Consider the following 18,985-nt stretch of genomic DNA (forward strand, 5'->3'; position numbering starts at 1 on the left):
GATATTTACAGTCATAAAATATCTAAACATGCGTATAACTTTTAAATAAAATGAGTAAATTTAAAATTTATATAAAAATAATAATTTTTTAATGACGAATTCTTTGTTTTTTTTTTTTAAATGTGCATGCTTGCTACCATAATTATATCTACCATCATTCCTAATTTTTTTTCGAACTATAATGAAATGCTGGAAGGTTGGCTCGGCCAATCTGCTGTCAAATGGTTGGTTTGAATAGTGGGATGAAATGAGATGAAATGAAATAGTTTTAAATGAGTTAAATAAAATATTTTTAGAATATTATTTTTTTAATATTATTATTGTTTTGTGATTTGAAAAAATTTAATTATTTATTATATTTTGTATAAAAATTTAAAAAAATTATAATGATAAGATGATATGATATGATAAGAGAGTATTTATGTATACAAAAGAAACAAAGTCTTCCAAAGTTGCAGGTGATAGATGATGACACTCAGTCCCTGTAATAAGCACGAGGGTTGCACGTAATAAGACGTCTTTGTAGTTCCTTGATTTCCGGCCCAAGTGCCTCTCAGGCTGTGAATGCCAACAAGCAAGAAATCTTCCAACAGCATTCTTTGAAAATTGCTCCCTCCTCACATGGCCTCTACCAACCAATATATTGCAACCTCAAATTAAGTTGTTTTTTCAGGGAAAGAATTTCAACGACAACTTATTCATGGATCTTGTCTCAAGGGTTACGTCTAGTCGCCGTTACAAACATTTTGTTTCATCGAAAATCTTTTACCTCGAGATATTTGTATCCCTTCCAAATACTTACTTTGATTATCAGTTTTAAAGTTTTGAGTAATCAAAGTTTAATATAGTTCTAATGGATGTACAATTACACGGGCTGATTTAGTTACATAAAATTAAATTATCTTTAACTTTTATCAAAATATTTCATCTGAACTGTATAACCAAACGAGACCTAATTTTTTGAATTTAAAGGCAAACCAAGAGATGGCCCATTGTTTTTTTCCTTGCAAGCGTTTTTTGTGACTTTTGGAAAAGCTGAATATTTTAGTTAGTAGGAAACGTCAAAATTGAATCAGTCCACAGTCACCTAACTAATTCGCTTTTTTCTGCATCAATTCAAGCTTGTTTTAATACTCTGAATCTCTGATCATGCTCCATATGGGGAAGGAAACTATGCATATTTGGGTTATGATCCTGCTCTTAAGTAAAATATCTTCCGTCCTTGTGAAACATTACATCAGATGTATCTAGATTTTGATTTTCTGGAGTTTCTGTCCGAATTTTAGGACCTACACTGAGAGAAAAATAAACACATAAAGAGTATCCTTATAACGGGTTGCCATATATTATAGCCATTCTATTTGCCCCATTTTGCTCATAATTCATAGGATGCTTGCTCGCTTGCCATTTTAGCCCCCAGAGAATGACTCTAGTACGTGTGGATGAGAGGTGCTTACCTACTAATATATATATATATATATATATGCTAATCACGAGTCAACTTCCTTTACATAAAAAAAAAAAAAAAGAGAGAGAGAGAGAAAACTAATTAGTATGCTGCCGCTGCAGTACTTGCTAGTTGCTGCCTATCTAAAATAATGACCCGTGATTAGCATATATATATATATATATATAAGTCTGTGAGGAGCCTAAACAATCATGACAAAGTGTGTTTTGTTCTCACCTAAAAAAAAAGTGTGTTCTGTTCTCACTCACTCATCCAATAAAACGAAGACCATGTTCACTCACGTGCCACAGCAACCGTACCCATATCAGGACAGGAGATCACCTCACGTTCTATTAACATCTCGAGAAGAAACAATCTTGCAGACTTAAAAGAATATTTACTTTTTCTTACAAAATAAAGGGCACATGGAGATCAGAGACGCAATTTACAAGCGTGTAAAAACTGGAGAGGACGTAAGTAAAAGTGTGGAAGTCGACAAGCAAACCAAACAAACGAAACGTCAGACACGCCTGTAACGCACACTTTTTTCACGACGCCCCACATAGATTTGTTTTTGCATAAACCATCCCCCAATTTAACGCCTCAAATGACGCATTCCATTTCTTTCCCTGATTGCAGTTGATCGTCCCCATTAATCAATCCCATTATAAATAACACCTTGGATTCCTCCATTGCTGTAAACTCCATTGCTTGAAGAACTACTTGACCATCCCTTTCGTGCTTAATTCGCGAGAGACAGTTTTCACAGACATGGAAGGACGTGCGCATGCACACAGATCCCTCTTGTTGGTGTTTTCCCTGCTTCTTTTAATCACTTTCTCTGGTGTAGCCGAGGTATGAAGCTTTACTCACTACTCATCAGTACTATGTAATTTCTCGTAGTATTTGCTCTGACTTAATTCGTTTCTCTTTGTATATGACTCTTGAACGTACAGGCTTATGGTAACGCAAAGCTGCGTCCTTCAGGTACATATCTGTATATATAGTTCTCGTGCTTGTAACTTGTGAGGAAGTGAAGGATTTCAAGTTTTATTTTCATGTTAGCTAGGACGTTTCTATGTATGTGTACGTAATTTGTGGTGTACGCCTACGTGCAGATTGCAAACCCAAGTGTACGTATCGTTGCTCGGCGACATCACACAAGAAGCCGTGCATGTTCTTCTGCCTCAAGTGCTGCTCCAAGTGCCTCTGTGTTCCTCCCGGCACTTATGGCAACAAGCAAGTGTGCCCTTGCTACAATAGCTGGAAGACCAAGGAAGGAGGACCCAAATGCCCTTAATTTAATTATTTAATATTCTTTCCTCGTTAAATTGTACTAATAAGCCTGCCATACATGCTATGCTTCTGTAGCATTTCTGGCAGCAATTATATATCCCTTAATTAGGACTAGATCATAATATATACTATATATATATATATATATATATATATATATATATATATTTGGGTGCCTGTACGCTAGCCGGTGCCATGTCTTTTGTATCCAGAAATGGTTAGTTATAAATAGAAATATTGCATCAATTACATGTTCATCTCCCTTGTTTGGATCCAGAAAAATAGTAAATTTCTCTAAAATTCTGCAAACTTTTTTAATTTAGAATGTTTAAAAACTCAAATTTAAGTTTAATATTTGTAAAGGAGAGCATTATCGTCCAAATTCTACCAGTATTATTGATCTGTTGTCATCAATATCAAGGCAACTAATAACATAGCCACCAGTTTTTTATGTTGCGATCATGACTCATGCAAGAGAATAATGATGATACAAAAAATTGCTAAATAGAATTAGAAATTTTCTTTTCAACCATTTGAAAAGGCATAGGAGTTCTATTTGAAGAGCCCTTTTACTCACCATCTTTATATTACACACCACACATAATTTTTTTTTTTTTTATTTTATTCTTACTAAACTAAAGGAATTATTTTACCCATAATCTATATACTGCAGATTTAATAAGGGGAAAAAAAAATATATATATATATATATATAGTATGTATAATATAAAGATGATGAGTAAAATTTTTCTTGTTTTAAACTACCTAATGAATCTTACTCACGTCAAAAAACAAATAGTTTTCAAAGAAGTATAATCTAAACCGGAGCAAGCGTGAACTTACATAGAAGCTGGTGATTTAGGGTAATCCACTTGCCAAATCAGATATTTATCTGATAGATTTACTACTTCTTATCATTCATTTATTTTTATTTTTATATTTTTTTTTATTTAATAATTAAAAAAGTGAGTATGAGTAAGTAACGGATGACAGGCTTTTGTGGAAGGCTTTGGTGGAAATAATAAATATCTATATATATTTATCATTACTATTAGTAAATAACGGATAGGCTTTTGTGGAAAGCTTAGTTTAAAGACGCGTGGCAACTGTAATGCAGCGCAAATCAATAAACGCAGAGGAGCTGATATATTTAAATATAATTTTTTATGTCTCGGGATGGGTTGAGAAATCTCTGTTTTTAGTTAGTTTGGTAGCGTTGGCCTTCACGGGGCCACAAGCTTACCTTGTGGTTCAAAATCTCTTCCCAATTTTCTTGGCCTTGCGCCTTTGCTCTCACTCCCACTCTCTACAATTTTACCAGTTTCTTCGTACTTCTTTTCCTCCTCTCTCTCTCTCTCTGTCTCTCTCTCTCTCTCTCTCTCTGTCCTTCTGGAGACGGAGTGCTTCTTCACAGGTTAGTACCTCAGTCTCATTGCTTTTCTCGCCTCCCGGACTGAATTTTCCATTGCCTAATGGCATTATTATGCACTTTTGCTTAAACGGGTATTCATTATTTTCTTTTTTCAAGCTGTCGCTCGTGAGATTGAGTTGCGAAACTTTTCTTCTATGTGAGACAACTCTGATGCGTCGAGGTTTTCTTTGCAGCAACTTTCTTTTTTCTATGCGAGTTTATTTTTCTTCATAGGTACATGGTTGTACTATTAGTTGTCACTTTAGAATTGTCAAAAGGTTTTATTTTTGGACGAATGTGTCACCCAAAAGTGTAATCGCAACCGCTTAAAGCTTTTGATTACAAACACTTGTGCTTTTAACCTTGCCCTAAACGCGTTGAACAATATTACCTTCGGTTTTCTTCTTGTAAAACTGTAGAAACCATCTGTATCAGGCGTTAAACTTGAGTAAATACGATAACCTTTAACATCACTTCAGGTTGTGAAGGTGAGGAGAGGTATTGCTCGAGGCTGAAGTAATTTTGCTGTTTGAATTTGATGTATATTTTGGCCTTGATGCTCCTTTGTAAACATAAAAGAGGCCTTCGATTTAGTGCTAAAGATTTTGCATTTACTAACAGCACCCAAATACAGATATAAGTTACGGGGTACCAACCTATACCTATGAACACTCATCAGAAAAAAAAAAAGAAAAAATTACAGTATACCGTCCTGTTTCTTCAAATAAAATAAAATATGACCAGCACCCTTGCCGTAATAGGGGGGGTGAAACACAAACTCGTGTGAGATATCGACGACTTATAGAATACTAGATTTGTAGGCTCTTTCCTATAGTTGCATTACTGAATTACTTTATACTTTATCAATCTGTATTCTGTAGTCCTTTCACTGTGTCAGTAATAAATTATCTTCTTTTTTTTTTTTTTTTTTTAAATGTTTTATGTTCAATGCAGACACAACTGCGGTGTGAAAATGATATGGTAGCTAGGTATACATTTTCTTCCATACTCTTTACCTAAAAGCTCACAGAGAATATGTGACACTTACTGACGATTCCTTTTTGTTTTACTGTAGCTCTGAGCTTCTGTGAGGGAGATGCTGCTTGAGATCATTTCATCCTTGTCTTGATCCTTCCCATGGCATTTACTGCAAGCAAGGTTTCAAGTGATCCTGTAGCGAGTGATAGGAAAAATATCCTTAGATCACAGGGAGCTGCATATTCTTTTGCCCAGTCACCACAACATGATAAAATACATTTTCCTAGTCCCGTAATCAAACGGCAACTGAGCCATGGACATCTCTTGACAGCAAAATCTAGTTTTTCAAATGGGGGTTTGTGGCACAGATGTCAAAAACCTCTTAGTTTCATTGCCTCTCGGGGTGCTTCTATAATATGCAGGTCCAAAGGAACACACAAAACCAAAGAAAAAGAATTTGTTAGGAGTTATGGTGATTGTGAAGATGTATTGAGGTAAAAATAAGGAAGTGCTGATTCCCAATTCTAATTTACCTGATATTAAGAACTTAACATCGAGATTCTTACATATCTTATCAATATAGTTTTACGTTGTTTTATTCTACCTTTTCAGTCTTCTTTTCTTTTTAATTTCACCATGTGCATGCATTGTTAAGTTGCCTGAAAGCTGTACCATTTACCATGATACATAAACACAGAAGAGGTCATTGTATTGGGCATTAATGCTTTCATTAGAGTTTTTGCTCTGGTTTGTATTCTAGCATTTACTGTAAGAAGCATGCTTCTCCGTCAAATGATTTTGCAATTCTATGTTTCTGACATTGACTTGTGTTGAGTTTTTAAAGTTAGTAGATGTTGTTTTTATTTATTTAAATTTCTAAAATTTTGTGGTAAACCAGTGCACAAATTGGTGATGAAGAAGATAAGCATCGAGTCATGCCTGAGAGTTGTCGCTCCAGTCTGGGCTTAACTGAAGCTTGTAAATTTGTCCACAACGATGCCAAGTTCGTAAATGAAAGGGCTCGTAATGACATTGTCTTGCTTTCTCGGTAATTATTCAGTAATCTAATGTGGGCCTTATGATTTGTTTGAAAGATCTTGCAATGATCATGATCCCATGCATTGTCAATTTAACAAGTCAGAAAGTTTGTGAATAACTTGAAAAACATAGCAATGATATCCATTATCTATTGAATTAGATGCAAGCAGTTCAGATTGAGTAAGCTTTTATAGAAATCGTATTTATGTACAGAACCTATTTTTTTAAATCAGAGAAACAAGCCACAGTAGATCGTTTGGGTGGCATTAGTCATTAGATATGGTTTTAGATATAGGCTTGCTTCCTTTGTTGGAAAAGAAAAATATATTGGCTTAGCTAGAAGTATTTATATATATGGTTCAGACACATGCCTTTCGACTGCTCATCGTGTGCCACTTTTTCTCAGTGGAATAATGAGGTTGGATGCCCGGGTTCGACAAGACGTTGCTATTCTTGGGTCAAAATTTCTTAAGCTTGATGGTAAATCATTATGTCTCTTTCCAGTGTCATGAGCTCTTTCTGTTTTGAGTGTTACATATCTACTTATATGTGTGTGTGTGTGTGTGTGTGTGTGTGTGTGTGTTATTTTCTAATGATATCATCTAACCTTGTGGAGTGAATCCAATTTGTTGTATCACATAAATGTCATTTTCTTGCATGTGTAGATGCTTAAATGTTCTGCTTTTGTTGTTGTAATGACATTTTCATCTTACATGATGCCTAAACATGCTATTTTTATTTATTTTTTGCATGTCAGATTTTTTGGTATCCTTATGCTGACCTTATATTGTGCCAGCTCGGGCCAGAGAAGATACTGAGAAAATTGATCGCAGTGTCAAAGAAAAAGCTGAGCGCCTTCATCATATTGCTACTGTATGTTATGGCTAGATTTTTTAGTCTTGTTTTACTTGGGAATGAAGACATGAATTGCTTGATAGTATCTTTGTGGTGAATTTTTGGTGATCTTTGTATCTTGCAGAGCTTGACATACAAAGCACAGTCTAGATTGAAAAAAGCTGCTGATAAGCATTGGAGTGATGGAGCCCTAGAGGTGCATCTACTATATAATCATTTCATAATCATTTGTTCACTTGGTGCATGCCATGTAGTGTGGAAGTTGCACAAGTTTTAACCCTATTTGTGCTTGGTAAAGCTAGGTTCTGCTAGCAGTTGCCTAGAAAAGGTGAAGTCAAACAGTGTTACATGTAGAATAGTTCATGCATCTGATGAATATATAAATCATTACTCTTATCCTACACTAGATTGTCTAAAATTGAGAGAGAACTTTTGATAATGTCAATAAGCGGGGGTGTGAAAATCTTACAAGTCACTAATGTTGTTACAAGGTGTCTTTAGAAGCATCCATGTGACGTAGGAAAAAGAAAAATGGTTCATAATAGGAAATGTACTCTGAAGTCAAAAGTTGGCAATGGAAGTTATAGAGTTTTACAAAGTGCAACATATAGAGAGAAGCTGCAATGAAAGGAGGACTTGTTTTGAATGAAAGGGAAAAGGTGAATGTGATACAGAGAAATAATTACGTCATGGTCAGAGAGGTAATGAAGGGTTGTACATATTATAAAATAAATTTTTTTATGTTCCACGCAGGCTTATTTTTTTAAGCATGCAGAATACTTGTATATCTGGGTGTTTCTTGCTCTCAAAATGCAACTGTTGTAGCCGATACAGCTACATTCTGTTCCAGCATTGAATTTGGAGTCATGTTGCAAGTGCCAAGTAATATGAAGTATTTGATGTATACTCATGCTGGTTTATGAATGATTTTCAGGCTGATTTGCGCCTAGCTGACTTCCGTGCAAAACAACGTGCAATGGAAGATGCCCTAATGGCTTTGGAGGTCAAATTGATCTATTCTCTGACACTGATAATTAATGGGATAATTTATAAGATAATCTCTTCTTTATAATCTCATCATTTGTTGCAATGGAAATACTTGTATCTACTCTTTATAATCTTTTTATTTATTTATCTACTTTAATGTATTATGCCTACTCTTATTTATTCTCCTTAGAATTTATTTTCTTTTCAATTTGTATGTATGCAGTTTGTGAGAAATATCCATGACATGATGGTTAGCAAGCTGTACAAATTGTAAGTTTATTCTTTCTTTAGCTAACCATCTGCCACCTGCCCCCAATGGAGGGGAAAAGTATACATCATTGAAACCCTCACTCTGATACATTGCAATTCAGTCCGCTCCGTACAGAAAATGGTTCTCTCACTTCCAACGATGTGATGGGGCGCATAATGCTTGAAAAAAATGGGAAAACTCTTGATTTCTTCGCCAGTGAAGTGTCTACTGATCGCATAGCTGCTATTCAGGTCCTCTTTAGGTTGTTTAAAACCACTTACTCCATCAGGTGCATTAGGAATCACAAGATTCATTCTGCTCCCCTTTGATTTTGCACAGGAAGCTTACTGGAGTATGGCATCTGCTCTTTCTGAAGCTGATGGGATTGACTATACTGATCCTGAAGAGGTTGGAATTTTTGTGTTCATTCATGTTCCGTATCATAGGGAGCCATCAATGTTAGAATATTTTTGGTGTCTATTTATTGACCATTCATTACTTTCTGGAGCAGCTGGAGCTGTTGATTGCAACTCTTATAGATCTTGATGCAATGGATGGTAAAAGTAGTGTATCATTATTGGCAGAATGTTCGAGTTCTCCCGACGTCAGTACCAGGCAAGCTATTTAAATTAGGTGCTTTAGCCTTTAAGAGATTCATCTAAGTACACGATCCTGCACCTAGATCAGCAAGAGTGCCACAGACGATCTCTTTTTGTGATTTTTGAACTTATGTTTGTTATCAATTATGTCACAATGGACTATACCAATGCCCACAAAGTATTGCTAACATAGGTGCATGTGTAATCCATATTAATGATTGATATTGCGTTTATACAAATTCTGAAGGGAGAGGTTTTATTATATAGCAAGCAGTACTAACATTACTAACATTTACCTTGGTTGATATGCAGTTTTGTATAATTTCTTTCATTGATGGATGACATATTCCTGTAATTATCTGTGGTATAGGCAAGCAGTAGCCAATGCATTGGCAGCAGCCCCATCCATGTGGACTCTTGGGAATGCGGGCATGGGGGCATTACAGGTAGCGGATGATTCTTAATTTGAAAGAAATTCGTTTAAAACAGTCATAATTTATTGTCCTGAACGGCAGAAAATGATGCTTCTGCATGGTTTTCTTTTCAGAGACTAGCGGAAGATAGTAATCCGGCAATTTCTATTGCGGCATCCAAAGCTATTTTTGAACTGAAGAAACAGTGGGAGATAGAGGAAGGAGACAGCTGGAGGTTTATGATGAACCAACAGACTAATAAGGAAGATGGCCAATAAGCTGAAGATGATTTACAAGTTAAAATACTTAGATAGTAGTAGATATTCACAGAAGGTCTCGAGTTTTAGGATAAAACCTCTGATCACTAGAAAGTGATGTAAAGGAGAAGGCTGTCATATTCTACATGAATTCTTTTTCTGTTTCAGACTTATATTCCAAGATTTTCCGTTCTCTATGACATGCGAATCTGCTTTCCATTAGCGAACTTGGGCTTAACGTGTACAGCTATAGCGTTAAAATGATGAACAGCTTGTTGATTTTTAATCAAAATGACTTAGATATTGGAAATCTTACCCTGTTAATGAGAAATAGCCTCAACCAAGTTAAGAATCAAGATACTGAAAACCTCTCTCTCATGGAGGAATCCTGGACCAATAAACAGGAATTTGTACTAGAATTCCTATTTGGATTAACAATATGATCCTGGTCTTCATAGTCGACGGAGAGGAAACTTTGTTTTGTTTCACTTATTTATGTCCATTTTAGGAAAAGCGTGGAGATCAGGTTGCACTCTAGGATGTTTATGATCACATGAAGGACTATTTTTTTAATCAATTTAATCTCTTTCAAAATATAGTTTTCCTTGTTTATTTATTAGTGGAGTGGCTGATATATAAATTGAAGAACGCCCTTTAGACATTCTACTAGAAAAGTTCTACTCCAAATGAAGAATATTTCAGGGACCTTTAGGCTGTCAATCATCATACAGGGAACAGCATCACATGAGTTCATAAGTTGCAGGTCTCATTCCAAAAATCCATCCGGCTCTGCATTTGCAATGCTTAGGCAGCACAAGTCCACATATAGCATGGGGGGGATTTTGTCTAATATCTTTACAGCTGCCGCTGCATATTTTTCTGTCTGCTAAAAGAGCCCTATTCTTTCCTTAAATGTATCATTATAACAGGCTTTGTCAATCGGAAGCGGATCTGAGGCAAGAATACATTAGCTTTGCTTTGGAACTTCTATATAGGCTGCACAAAGATCCAGCATGGGAATTAAGTCACCCCACCATCGTGGATGGTGGGCTCCATGTCATGTGGCAGGAGCTGATCACGTTTGGGTCGACAAAATTATGTGTTCCATATCGCATGGTCAGGTTTAGGATGCCATTGCCACAAGGATGGAGGTCTCTACTGCACATAAGACCCATAAAAGACTGCACCTCAAATTCTTGTAAAGATATAATCATGTAAGGGTCCATTCTGAATAGGGTGCCAATAGAGCCAACCCAATCATAGTAGCGGATTTAAACGAGACGTAAGCGTGTATGCAGTATTCCTTCGTCAAGAGTGAGGATTGATTAATAGAATTTAGGATATCAACCTCGAAAAAAAAATGAACTGTAGGTGCATGTGGGACTACTTCTCCATCTGTGTCTAAAATCATCTACTCATAGTGATAGCCAACCTTCCGTGATTGTTTTCACTATCTCTTTCTTTCTTTCTTTAATTAAGGTTTAGTTTGGTAAGCTTTAGATAGATTCTTTGATTAATATTCTGTGTGTTTTCGTAAATCCAGGAATGTAACTTTTCAAAAGCCAAAGCTGAGCCTTGAAAAGCAAAAGCAAGAAGGGAGACCTTATCCCCACAAAACATTATTATAAGCTTTATTGATGCAAAGGGGTCTCAAATCTCTCTCACAGGGCCCCAGTTTGATCCACTCCACTCTCCTTTTTCTGTTCACTTTTCCTTTCCTCTTAGCCTTTCCATCATGCCTTCCACTGTTTGCTGTTTGACAACCTTGTTTCATCATTCCCTGCCAGCCACTTTTAATCTTTGATTAGTATTGTAAGTTTATATATAATTGATGTAGCTATACATTTATTAAACTAATCAAAACCATTGAAATTGTTCTGCACATAATCAAGTACGAAAGGTCTGAGGACAGCAATGCAAAGTAGAAAATAAACTACATGGATCAATGGGCAAGAGCGTCTGTCTAATTCTGCAATTACAGGTGGGCCACAAATCGTTTAATATAGAGGGTGGTGGGTCACTTGTTGCGCGTGGTGCAGCCCAAATCAAGTTGGGAGGACCACTGTGGCAATAGGGTATTTTTTGTTGCAAAAAGAACCTATTTTCATCTTTAGAGTTTTACTATTTTTTTTTTTTTTTAAGAAGATAATGATATCTCAATTTTATTGATAATCTTCACTTTTGGTGGAGGAAAATCGTAGTTATAACTAGACACCTGAGAGTTACAAATAAGACCAAAACCCAAATATCAAATATTTTCTTAGCGGGAAATCTCTCATAATTTTTGAGTTATTTTCTGTCCTACTCGTATAATAATGGAAGTGCGGTATAACTACAGTCACAACTACGACTAACATATGAAATTAAAACATGCAAGTAGAGTAAGTAACACAACATTCTGAGAGGCATCTCTGCTTCTCTTGCAACATCTCAGTTTTGTTCTGTCAAACTCCAAAAACATTCTTCCATTCACCTCCCTCTCTCTCTCTCTCTCTCTCTCTCTCTCTCTCTCTCTCTCTCTCTCTCTCTCTCCCATATGTATTTGCTAGTGTGAAAATAACAAGAAAACCCAGCAAATTCATGGCTAGCAACAAGTTTGCAACTATGTTGCACAGAAACACTAACAAAATCATCGTCACTCTAGTCTATGCGATCCTTGAATGGATCTTGATAATCCTCCTCCTCCTCAACTCTTTGTTCAGTTATTTGATCACAAAATTCTCCAATTGCTTTGGCCTTAAAGCACCATGCCTATGGTGTTCTAGGGTTGATCACATCTTGGAGCCTGGCAAGAACACAAACTCTTATAGAGACCTTATATGTGACACCCATGCCGCTGAAATTTCCAAATTGAGCTACTGTTCAACTCATCAAAAATTGGCTGAACCACAGAATATGTGTGAGGACTGCTTGGCATCTCGACCAAGCTACGATGGCAGCTTCCTTGGAAGCACGCAGAGGATTGCTTTTGTTTCATGGGTGACTGAGAACCATGGTGAAAATGGTACAAATATCTTCATCTGTTCATGCTGCAACAAGAACTTGAGCTACAAACTGTGTCCTCCTTCTTGGGGTGCTTTGAATCACAACCAGAAGGAGGATTTGGTCATAGAAGAAGTGGATGATGACAACAATGAAGGAGAGTACAAAGAGCCAAGCAGATCTTATTCTTCTCCAAGTCACAGAGAAAAGGACAATGAGATCCATAAAAACAACTGGGAAGAAAATCAATGTGATGAAGGGATAGCAGATGAGCATAAGATACATTCTGATTTTGGAGGTTCAAGCTTCATAGAAGTGGCACAGGAGGATGGTTCAATGGTATTGAAGGACTCCACCGAGCAGGACTCCGATGATACCAGTTTTGTTCATCAAGCTTGTGATAATTCTACCATACAATGTTTCCCTGAACAAGATAACTCTCTCGAAGTCATCAGTATGCATTGCAAGAATTATTTTGCTTATGAGTTAAATCGTTTAATACCAGTGGAGTTGATTGATTCTTCGACTACTGCAAACCTAGGATCATGCAACTTGAGAGAGGAAGATCTGAGAAAGCATGATCGACAGAATAAAGCTTCTGATTCTGAGGCACGAATTGAAACACAGTTCAATGTCACAACGGAGGCAGCATTTCTCATGACAAATGAGTGTCCAGGTAGGGCAACTAAAGAAGAACTCGAAAGCTTGGAGATAGTTGAGGTTGATACCGACAATTATTTTACTGAAGAGGTGGTTGAAAGAAAACAAGACATGGTCTCTGAGGCATGTAGACAAGTTGATACTACTCAAGAACCTCTAACTTTATCCCTCCCTGAAGAAGTAGCTAGGAAAGAACCAGATGATCCACCAGGTACACAGAAATTCTTGTTATTTATAAACTATTCCATTATAATCTTTACTTTTCCTCGTCAAGGACACTACATTCATGTCATGCGTTTCCATTGATTGAAATAAAAAAGGAGCATGTGGAGCAGAGATAAACATCATAAATCTCTTGTCCGATCAAAGTTCAGCCAAGAACGTGATAGGCACAGAAAAGTCGGACTATGCAGCTGAGCCTCAAGCTGAAGAGCCAGTTTCTTCACTGAGATGCCAACCAGAAGATCAGGCTTTCATTAATGGCGATGTTGCTGAAGTTTCCCCTACCCCTGATGCATTCATGGCTCAGGATGACCTTGGTAAGCCTCACATCTTATGCCCAATTATCAGTTAATCAATTGTAAGAAATACATAAGTTAGTACAACATAGGTTCTAACGCGAGATTTGTTTTACTAGGTCTAAGTTCTATGGAGAAAACTACCCAGCACGAAAAAATAATTTTGGTTGAAAATGCTCAAGAAGGGACAAACAATCATGGATCCTTGCCTTCAGAGCCTAACGAAGCAGAGGATGAGAAATGTCCCGATACACCAAATTCGGTTGACAGCCTCCATTACTCGCAAAAGAAACTATTGCTGTTTGAAAAGAGAGAGTCAGGAGCTGAAGAGTCTTTAGATGGAAGTGTGGTAAGTGAGATGGAAGGTGGTGATGCAGTTACCACCATTGACCGGCTGAAAGCAGCTCTAAAAGCTGAGCGAAGAAATTTAAGTGCTTTATATGCAGAACTAGAAGAAGAGAGGAGTGCATCTGCAATAGCTGCTAACCAGACTATGGCTATGATCACCAGGCTTCAAGAAGAGAAAGCAGCAATGCAGATGGAAGCGTTACAATACCAGAGGATGATGGAAGAACAAGCTGAATATGACCAGGAAGCGTTGCAACTTTTGAATGAGCTCATGATCAAGAGAGAGAAGGAGAAGCAAGAACTTGAGAAAGAATTGGAATTACATCGTAAGAAGGTCTTAGATTATGAGGCGAAAGAGAAGATAAGAATGACAAGAAGAATCAAACATGGAAGTTTAAGAAGCAGAAACTCTTCTGCTTCTTGCAGCAATGCAGACGAAAGTGATGAATTATCAATTGATCTAAATCTTGAAGCGAGGGATGAAGACAGTAGCTATTCCAGCCATCAAGCTACCAGTCGAAACAATAGTCCTGATAATGCAGTTTTGAATTTGGAGGAAATGGCACTCGACTGTGTGAAGCATATGAGTGCTCTTGATGAATCATTGGTAGAATTCGAGGAAGAGAGGTTGTCCATTCTAGATCAGCTCAAAGCACTGGAGGAGAAGCTTATCACATTGGGTGATGATGAAAGATATTTTGAAGATGGGAAATCAATCGAGCGGTCCTCGACATATGGTGCCAAGGAGTTTGACGATCATGTCTTAACTAGTCCAGAAGAAAATGGGGTTCCAGGGAAGCATTCCTCACTGTATGTTGTCAAAGAGGTTGACAATCATGGCTTTACTAGTCCTGAAGAAAATGGGATTTCATTTGGGTTTTCGAAGGATAAATTTTATCCAGAGAGAAAAACAATGGATTCAATGGCAAAGAGTCTCCTTCCTCTCCTAGATGCCACTAATAACAAAAATGAAGAAGGGTTGTTATATGAAGCAAAGGGAGAATCCGAATATGTTGAAATGCAAAACTCCTTTGAATCCAATTTCGAACTTGATGTAAAAAAACTAACCATTGAAGATGAGGTGGATCATGTTTATGAGAGGCTGCAAGCACTTGAAGCAGACAGGGAGTTCCTAAAGCATTGTATGAGCTCCATAAAGAAGGGAGACAAGGGAGTCGATCTTCTTCAAGAAATCTTACAACATCTTCGCGATCTGAGGGCCGTTGAGATTCGTGTGAAGAACATGAATGATGATAGTCTAGGGTGAAAGTGCATGCAGTAGCCTGCCAAAAATGAGAAGACAACAGGTACTATCTAATTTCTGCTTCCATCCACTAATTCTATCTTGACTTTTGACTGCAATGAAATTGTACTCCATATTACATCAGACCTGAATTTGCAAACTTGTATGTGGTAACTCCTAATTTTTTGAAAAATGCAGATACTTTTCTCAGAGATGATCAGTAGGCTGAGTCTGCAGATGTAAGTGATTTGACACAACACTTCATACTGAGCACGAAAAAAAGCTCATCGAAATATATGCTTTCTAGTGCCAGGAAATCTCTTGATGGAGAAGGAGAGTCCTGGTATGGTTTGTTTGAATTGATGCATGAAACTCAGCTACCGAATTAAAGTCTGCCTCAAATTTCAAATTTCTTTTTTGCTACAAGTTTGGTGCAAAGCATAGAATTTTGTGGTACCTCCTCACCACGAGTTCTTCCCAAGCAACCGTGAAAGATGTACATTAAAAGGAGTGCATCTTCTTCTCTGCCTGACCTCATGATCGTGTAGGTCAGGGTATATGCACTTCAATTGTTTTTGAATAGTTTTATTCCTGTTTCTTTCTTACAGGATGTGAGAGAGGAGATCTTCTTCAAGGAGAAGGCTTGAATTTTCTTGGTCCTGATCTTTTGGTCTGTTAAATTTTGCATGGGTGTTCAGGATCCAGGGGCTGTAATTTATTTGTATAAACAAGCATCAGCTGTGTCTATATTTGTTAGTGAGGGTTGTCATTAATGTTCTAGCTCTTTTATCTTTCCATTTGTTAAAAAAAGTTGATGGCATTAACTCCTTTGCATGGTGTGCAGTGAAAATCTTGTACTGCACAAAGTTTAATTGAGGAATGATACGTTCTTGAATATTTCATGTTTAATTAATGTGGTATTTTAATTTTTTTTTTTTTTTTGTTTTTCATGATTTCTTCTAGACACCAGGAGGCCATAAACTGAATCCCAAGGACCCAAACCGAACAATCAGCACCTATGTGGAGGTTCATGCTCGGGTCAGACTTACTAAGGCCCAGTTTGGAACCGGTTTTACAAATAGGACTGACTACCTGCGACCCACAGATGTTTTAAGATTTTTTTGTTAAATGAAATATTTTGAAATCTTAACTGAAAGAAAATTGTTACTCTCACTGACGATTGGGTCTCAATAATTTTTTATTTATTTATTAATTAAAGAAGTGTTCTTTAATAATATTTTGATTTTTTTTTTAATATTTAAGAGTATAAAAAAATTAAAAAAAAAAATATTTTTTCCCCTTATCGGACCGTCTCGTGCTACTTCTCTATCCGAAACGGGATGAGTGCATCCTGGTAAGTTTCTCAACTAATGAAAAGTGCCCTCCGTCATCGATCATGTATGCCTCTCAATCTACAGTTATCCGTCTGATTATCATCCACTTCAGGATTTCAAAGCCGTCCATTTAAATAAAAAAACGATTTTCTCATATCTAAATAAATATTGGACTAGCTTTAAATACAGCCTTCAAATCAGTGCAAATGCTTTCAACCGCTGTTTTGGAGAGCCCTCTCTCTGTCTAGCTTCCTGCTTGCTTTGCCTTCAACAAAAGCGAAAACAAAAGACAAAGCCTCTCTCTCTCTCTCTCTCTCTCTCTCTCTCTGCACCTCAACCCTCATGGCGACTGAAGACGTTACTAGTAAACCGAAATCACTCCCTCCTTACCCAGAGGTACACCACTCTGTCCCTACAAATCTCCAAAAATGAAAAAAGCTGGCCTTTTTTTTTTTTATCTAACTCTTATCTTTCTTTCCGTCAGCAAGGTTCAACTCTGGTGGATCCTTTTTTTTGGGTTTCCAATCATTTGCTTTTCGCTAATTTCCTGTGTTTTAATTGAGGAAAAGAAAGAGTTTCTGATGAAGTATATAACAATATAATAACTTTCCCTTTTGATCCTCATTTTTCACCTTCTTTGTCAAGTGTGAGCTCTAATTGATCTAAATTTCTTCCTTTTTTTTTTCATTGATTTGGGTTTTGCTACTCGGGGTTGATATTTGAATTTTTTGTAATTAAGAAATGGGTTTCCGGAAGAATTAAAAAGGACTTTTTTTTTTTAATTTCCTTTTAACTCTCGTTTTCTGCTTCTTCTCATCACAATGTCCTCCCGTTGATCTGTATTTCTTGGTCTTTTATTTCTTTGGTTTGTTCCACTTCAAACTATTTTTGGGTATTGTTGAAAAAACGATAGAAAATTTAGAAAGAAGAAACCGTCCACTTTTCCTTCAGACCCTCACTCTACATTTTCCTACCCACAGTTGAGCCACAATTCTACAAAATTCTTTATCTTGAACTGCTTTTGTTCTTGATATTGCAGTTGATTTTTTCATTATTTAGAGCAGAATTTGCTAATCCAATAAAACTTCACACTTTTTTCTTGTAACCGATCTGAGTTTTTGTCGATTTTTTAACCCTAAAATTAAAAGCACTACCTTTCTCAATTTCCCATCCTAAAGAATAAGAGAGAATAGCCATTTCTTTATGAAGTATGGGCTGTGGAATTCCAGATGATTTTGAAAATAATTGAACCAGTGAACGTTATAGTTGATTTTTTATCCTAATCCATAAGCTAACGGCTCTAAATTTTGCTTTCAACAGACAGACAAAAGATAAATAAAAGGAATAAATAATAACCAGTTGTGATAATGCTTGAGCTTTGGAATTCCAGATGATTTTGAAAGCAATTGAAGCAATGAACGACAAGAATGGCTCGAACAAATCATCTATATCAAAGTACATTGAATCGACACATGGGGAGTTGCCTGCTGGGTACTCAGTACTCCTCACACACCACCTCAACAAAATGACAGAGAGTGGAGAGCTGGTCTTCTGGAAAAATAACTACACGAAGCGGGACCCCAATGCCCCTCCCAGGCGGGGCCGTGGCAGGCCGCCAAAGCCGAAGGTCCTACTGCCAACTGGCATGGATTTGGCTCCAGCGAGGCCTAGGGGCCGGCCACCTAAGGACCCAAATGCACCTCCAAAGCCGCCCAAGATGAGGGTCTCAACGGGTAGTGGGAAGCCAAGAGGGCGGCTGAGGAAGATGGCAAGGCCCAGTGGAGGATTGGGAGGATCGGTAACAACAGTGCCAGCATCTACGGCTACTGGAAAGCCGAGAGGTCGGCCTCCAAAGGTGAAGGCTCCGGTGACTGAAGTGAGTGTTCGACAATAGACACTCTTTAATGGTGGCTGTGGTAATCAACGTCCTTGGCGTCTTCATTTGTAGGATTGGGTTGACCGTTGACGTTAGTTCTAGTTTATAGTTTCCCATTTACTTTCATGTACAATGTAATGTAGCTGTTATCGAGGCTTGCTTAGTTTCTAATTCTAATAGAGGATATGATGGCTAGTTCTAATGATGCTTTTAGGATTTGTTTATTTGTTGTGTTTTTATAATTCTACTGCATGCATTTTCTTCATTTTATTGGTCCTAGAATCATGAGTGCTTGAAGGTGGGTTTCGTTGTTTGCTAATTGATATTTTGCTTGGTGCTTGTTTTGTTTTGGATGTAAATTTTGCGGCATTCGATATGATTGGAGATTTGTTTGAAAATGGGTATTTACTATTTAGTGAGTTGATGGTGCTGTAAGAGTTTTCTTCTCTCTCTAAATAGGAGCAACATTTTCTTTGATAGGATCTTATCCACA

The 18,985-nt window shown here is 37.1% G+C and overlaps 4 protein-coding genes across 10 annotated transcripts; all 4 read left to right on the forward strand.

The window, feature by feature from the left end:
- The first annotated feature begins 2,092 nt into the window (after positions 1 to 2,092).
- LOC121248846 (protein RSI-1) lies at positions 2,093 to 3,048 on the forward strand. Its single transcript, XM_041147439.1, has 3 exons — positions 2,093 to 2,302; positions 2,404 to 2,434; positions 2,566 to 3,048. The coding sequence occupies exons 1-3, from the start codon at positions 2,219 to 2,221 to the stop codon at positions 2,745 to 2,747; spliced, it is 297 nt and encodes a 98-aa protein (XP_041003373.1). The 5' UTR covers positions 2,093 to 2,218; the 3' UTR covers positions 2,748 to 3,048.
- An 880-nt stretch (positions 3,049 to 3,928) lies between these two features.
- LOC121248849 (senescence-associated protein AAF, chlorolplastic) lies at positions 3,929 to 9,697 on the forward strand. Of its 3 annotated transcripts, none has more exons than XM_041147446.1 (13): positions 3,929 to 4,157; positions 5,230 to 5,626; positions 6,031 to 6,180; positions 6,577 to 6,650; positions 6,967 to 7,043; positions 7,150 to 7,221; positions 7,960 to 8,028; positions 8,236 to 8,282; positions 8,384 to 8,513; positions 8,602 to 8,670; positions 8,774 to 8,877; positions 9,232 to 9,307; positions 9,409 to 9,697. In XM_041147446.1, the coding sequence occupies exons 2-13, from the start codon at positions 5,292 to 5,294 to the stop codon at positions 9,550 to 9,552; spliced, it is 1,347 nt and encodes a 448-aa protein (XP_041003380.1). In that variant the 5' UTR covers positions 3,929 to 4,157; positions 5,230 to 5,291; the 3' UTR covers positions 9,553 to 9,697. The 3 variants fall into 3 exon arrangements, 2 of the variants coding, with proteins under 2 accessions (XP_041003380.1, XP_041003381.1); XR_005937520.1 differs by having other exon boundaries at positions 3,949 to 4,157; positions 8,774 to 8,936; positions 9,409 to 9,473; XM_041147447.1 differs by lacking the exon at positions 6,031 to 6,180 and having other exon boundaries at positions 3,947 to 4,157.
- Positions 9,698 to 11,875: 2,178 nt separating this feature from the next.
- On the forward strand, positions 11,876 to 16,187 carry LOC121248847 (myosin-binding protein 3). Of its 3 annotated transcripts, none has more exons than XM_041147442.1 (5): positions 11,876 to 13,384; positions 13,494 to 13,530; positions 13,573 to 13,712; positions 13,811 to 15,346; positions 15,481 to 16,187. In XM_041147442.1, the coding sequence occupies exons 1-4, from the start codon at positions 12,112 to 12,114 to the stop codon at positions 15,304 to 15,306; spliced, it is 2,946 nt and encodes a 981-aa protein (XP_041003376.1). In that variant the 5' UTR covers positions 11,876 to 12,111; the 3' UTR covers positions 15,307 to 15,346; positions 15,481 to 16,187. The 3 variants fall into 3 exon arrangements, with proteins under 3 accessions (XP_041003376.1, XP_041003375.1, XP_041003374.1); XM_041147441.1 differs by having other exon boundaries at positions 11,876 to 12,034; positions 12,065 to 13,384; positions 13,494 to 13,712; XM_041147440.1 differs by having other exon boundaries at positions 13,494 to 13,712.
- A 601-nt stretch (positions 16,188 to 16,788) lies between these two features.
- Positions 16,789 to 18,697, forward strand: LOC121248850 (HMG-Y-related protein A-like). Of its 3 annotated transcripts, XM_041147449.1 has the most exons (3): positions 16,789 to 16,862; positions 16,959 to 17,012; positions 18,007 to 18,697. In XM_041147449.1, exons 2-3 carry the CDS (start codon positions 16,959 to 16,961, stop codon positions 18,508 to 18,510), a joined length of 558 nt encoding a protein of 185 aa, XP_041003383.1. In that variant the 5' UTR covers positions 16,789 to 16,862; the 3' UTR covers positions 18,511 to 18,697. The 3 variants fall into 3 exon arrangements, with proteins under 3 accessions (XP_041003383.1, XP_041003385.1, XP_041003384.1); XM_041147451.1 differs by lacking the exon at positions 16,789 to 16,862 and having other exon boundaries at positions 16,864 to 17,012; positions 17,937 to 18,697; XM_041147450.1 differs by lacking the exon at positions 16,789 to 16,862 and having other exon boundaries at positions 16,870 to 17,012.
- The last annotated feature ends 288 nt before the right edge of the window (positions 18,698 to 18,985 follow it).

This window comes from Juglans microcarpa x Juglans regia, chromosome 2D, assembly GCF_004785595.1.
Source record: "Juglans microcarpa x Juglans regia isolate MS1-56 chromosome 2D, Jm3101_v1.0, whole genome shotgun sequence".
Lineage (NCBI taxonomy): Eukaryota > Viridiplantae > Streptophyta > Magnoliopsida > Fagales > Juglandaceae > Juglans > Juglans microcarpa x Juglans regia.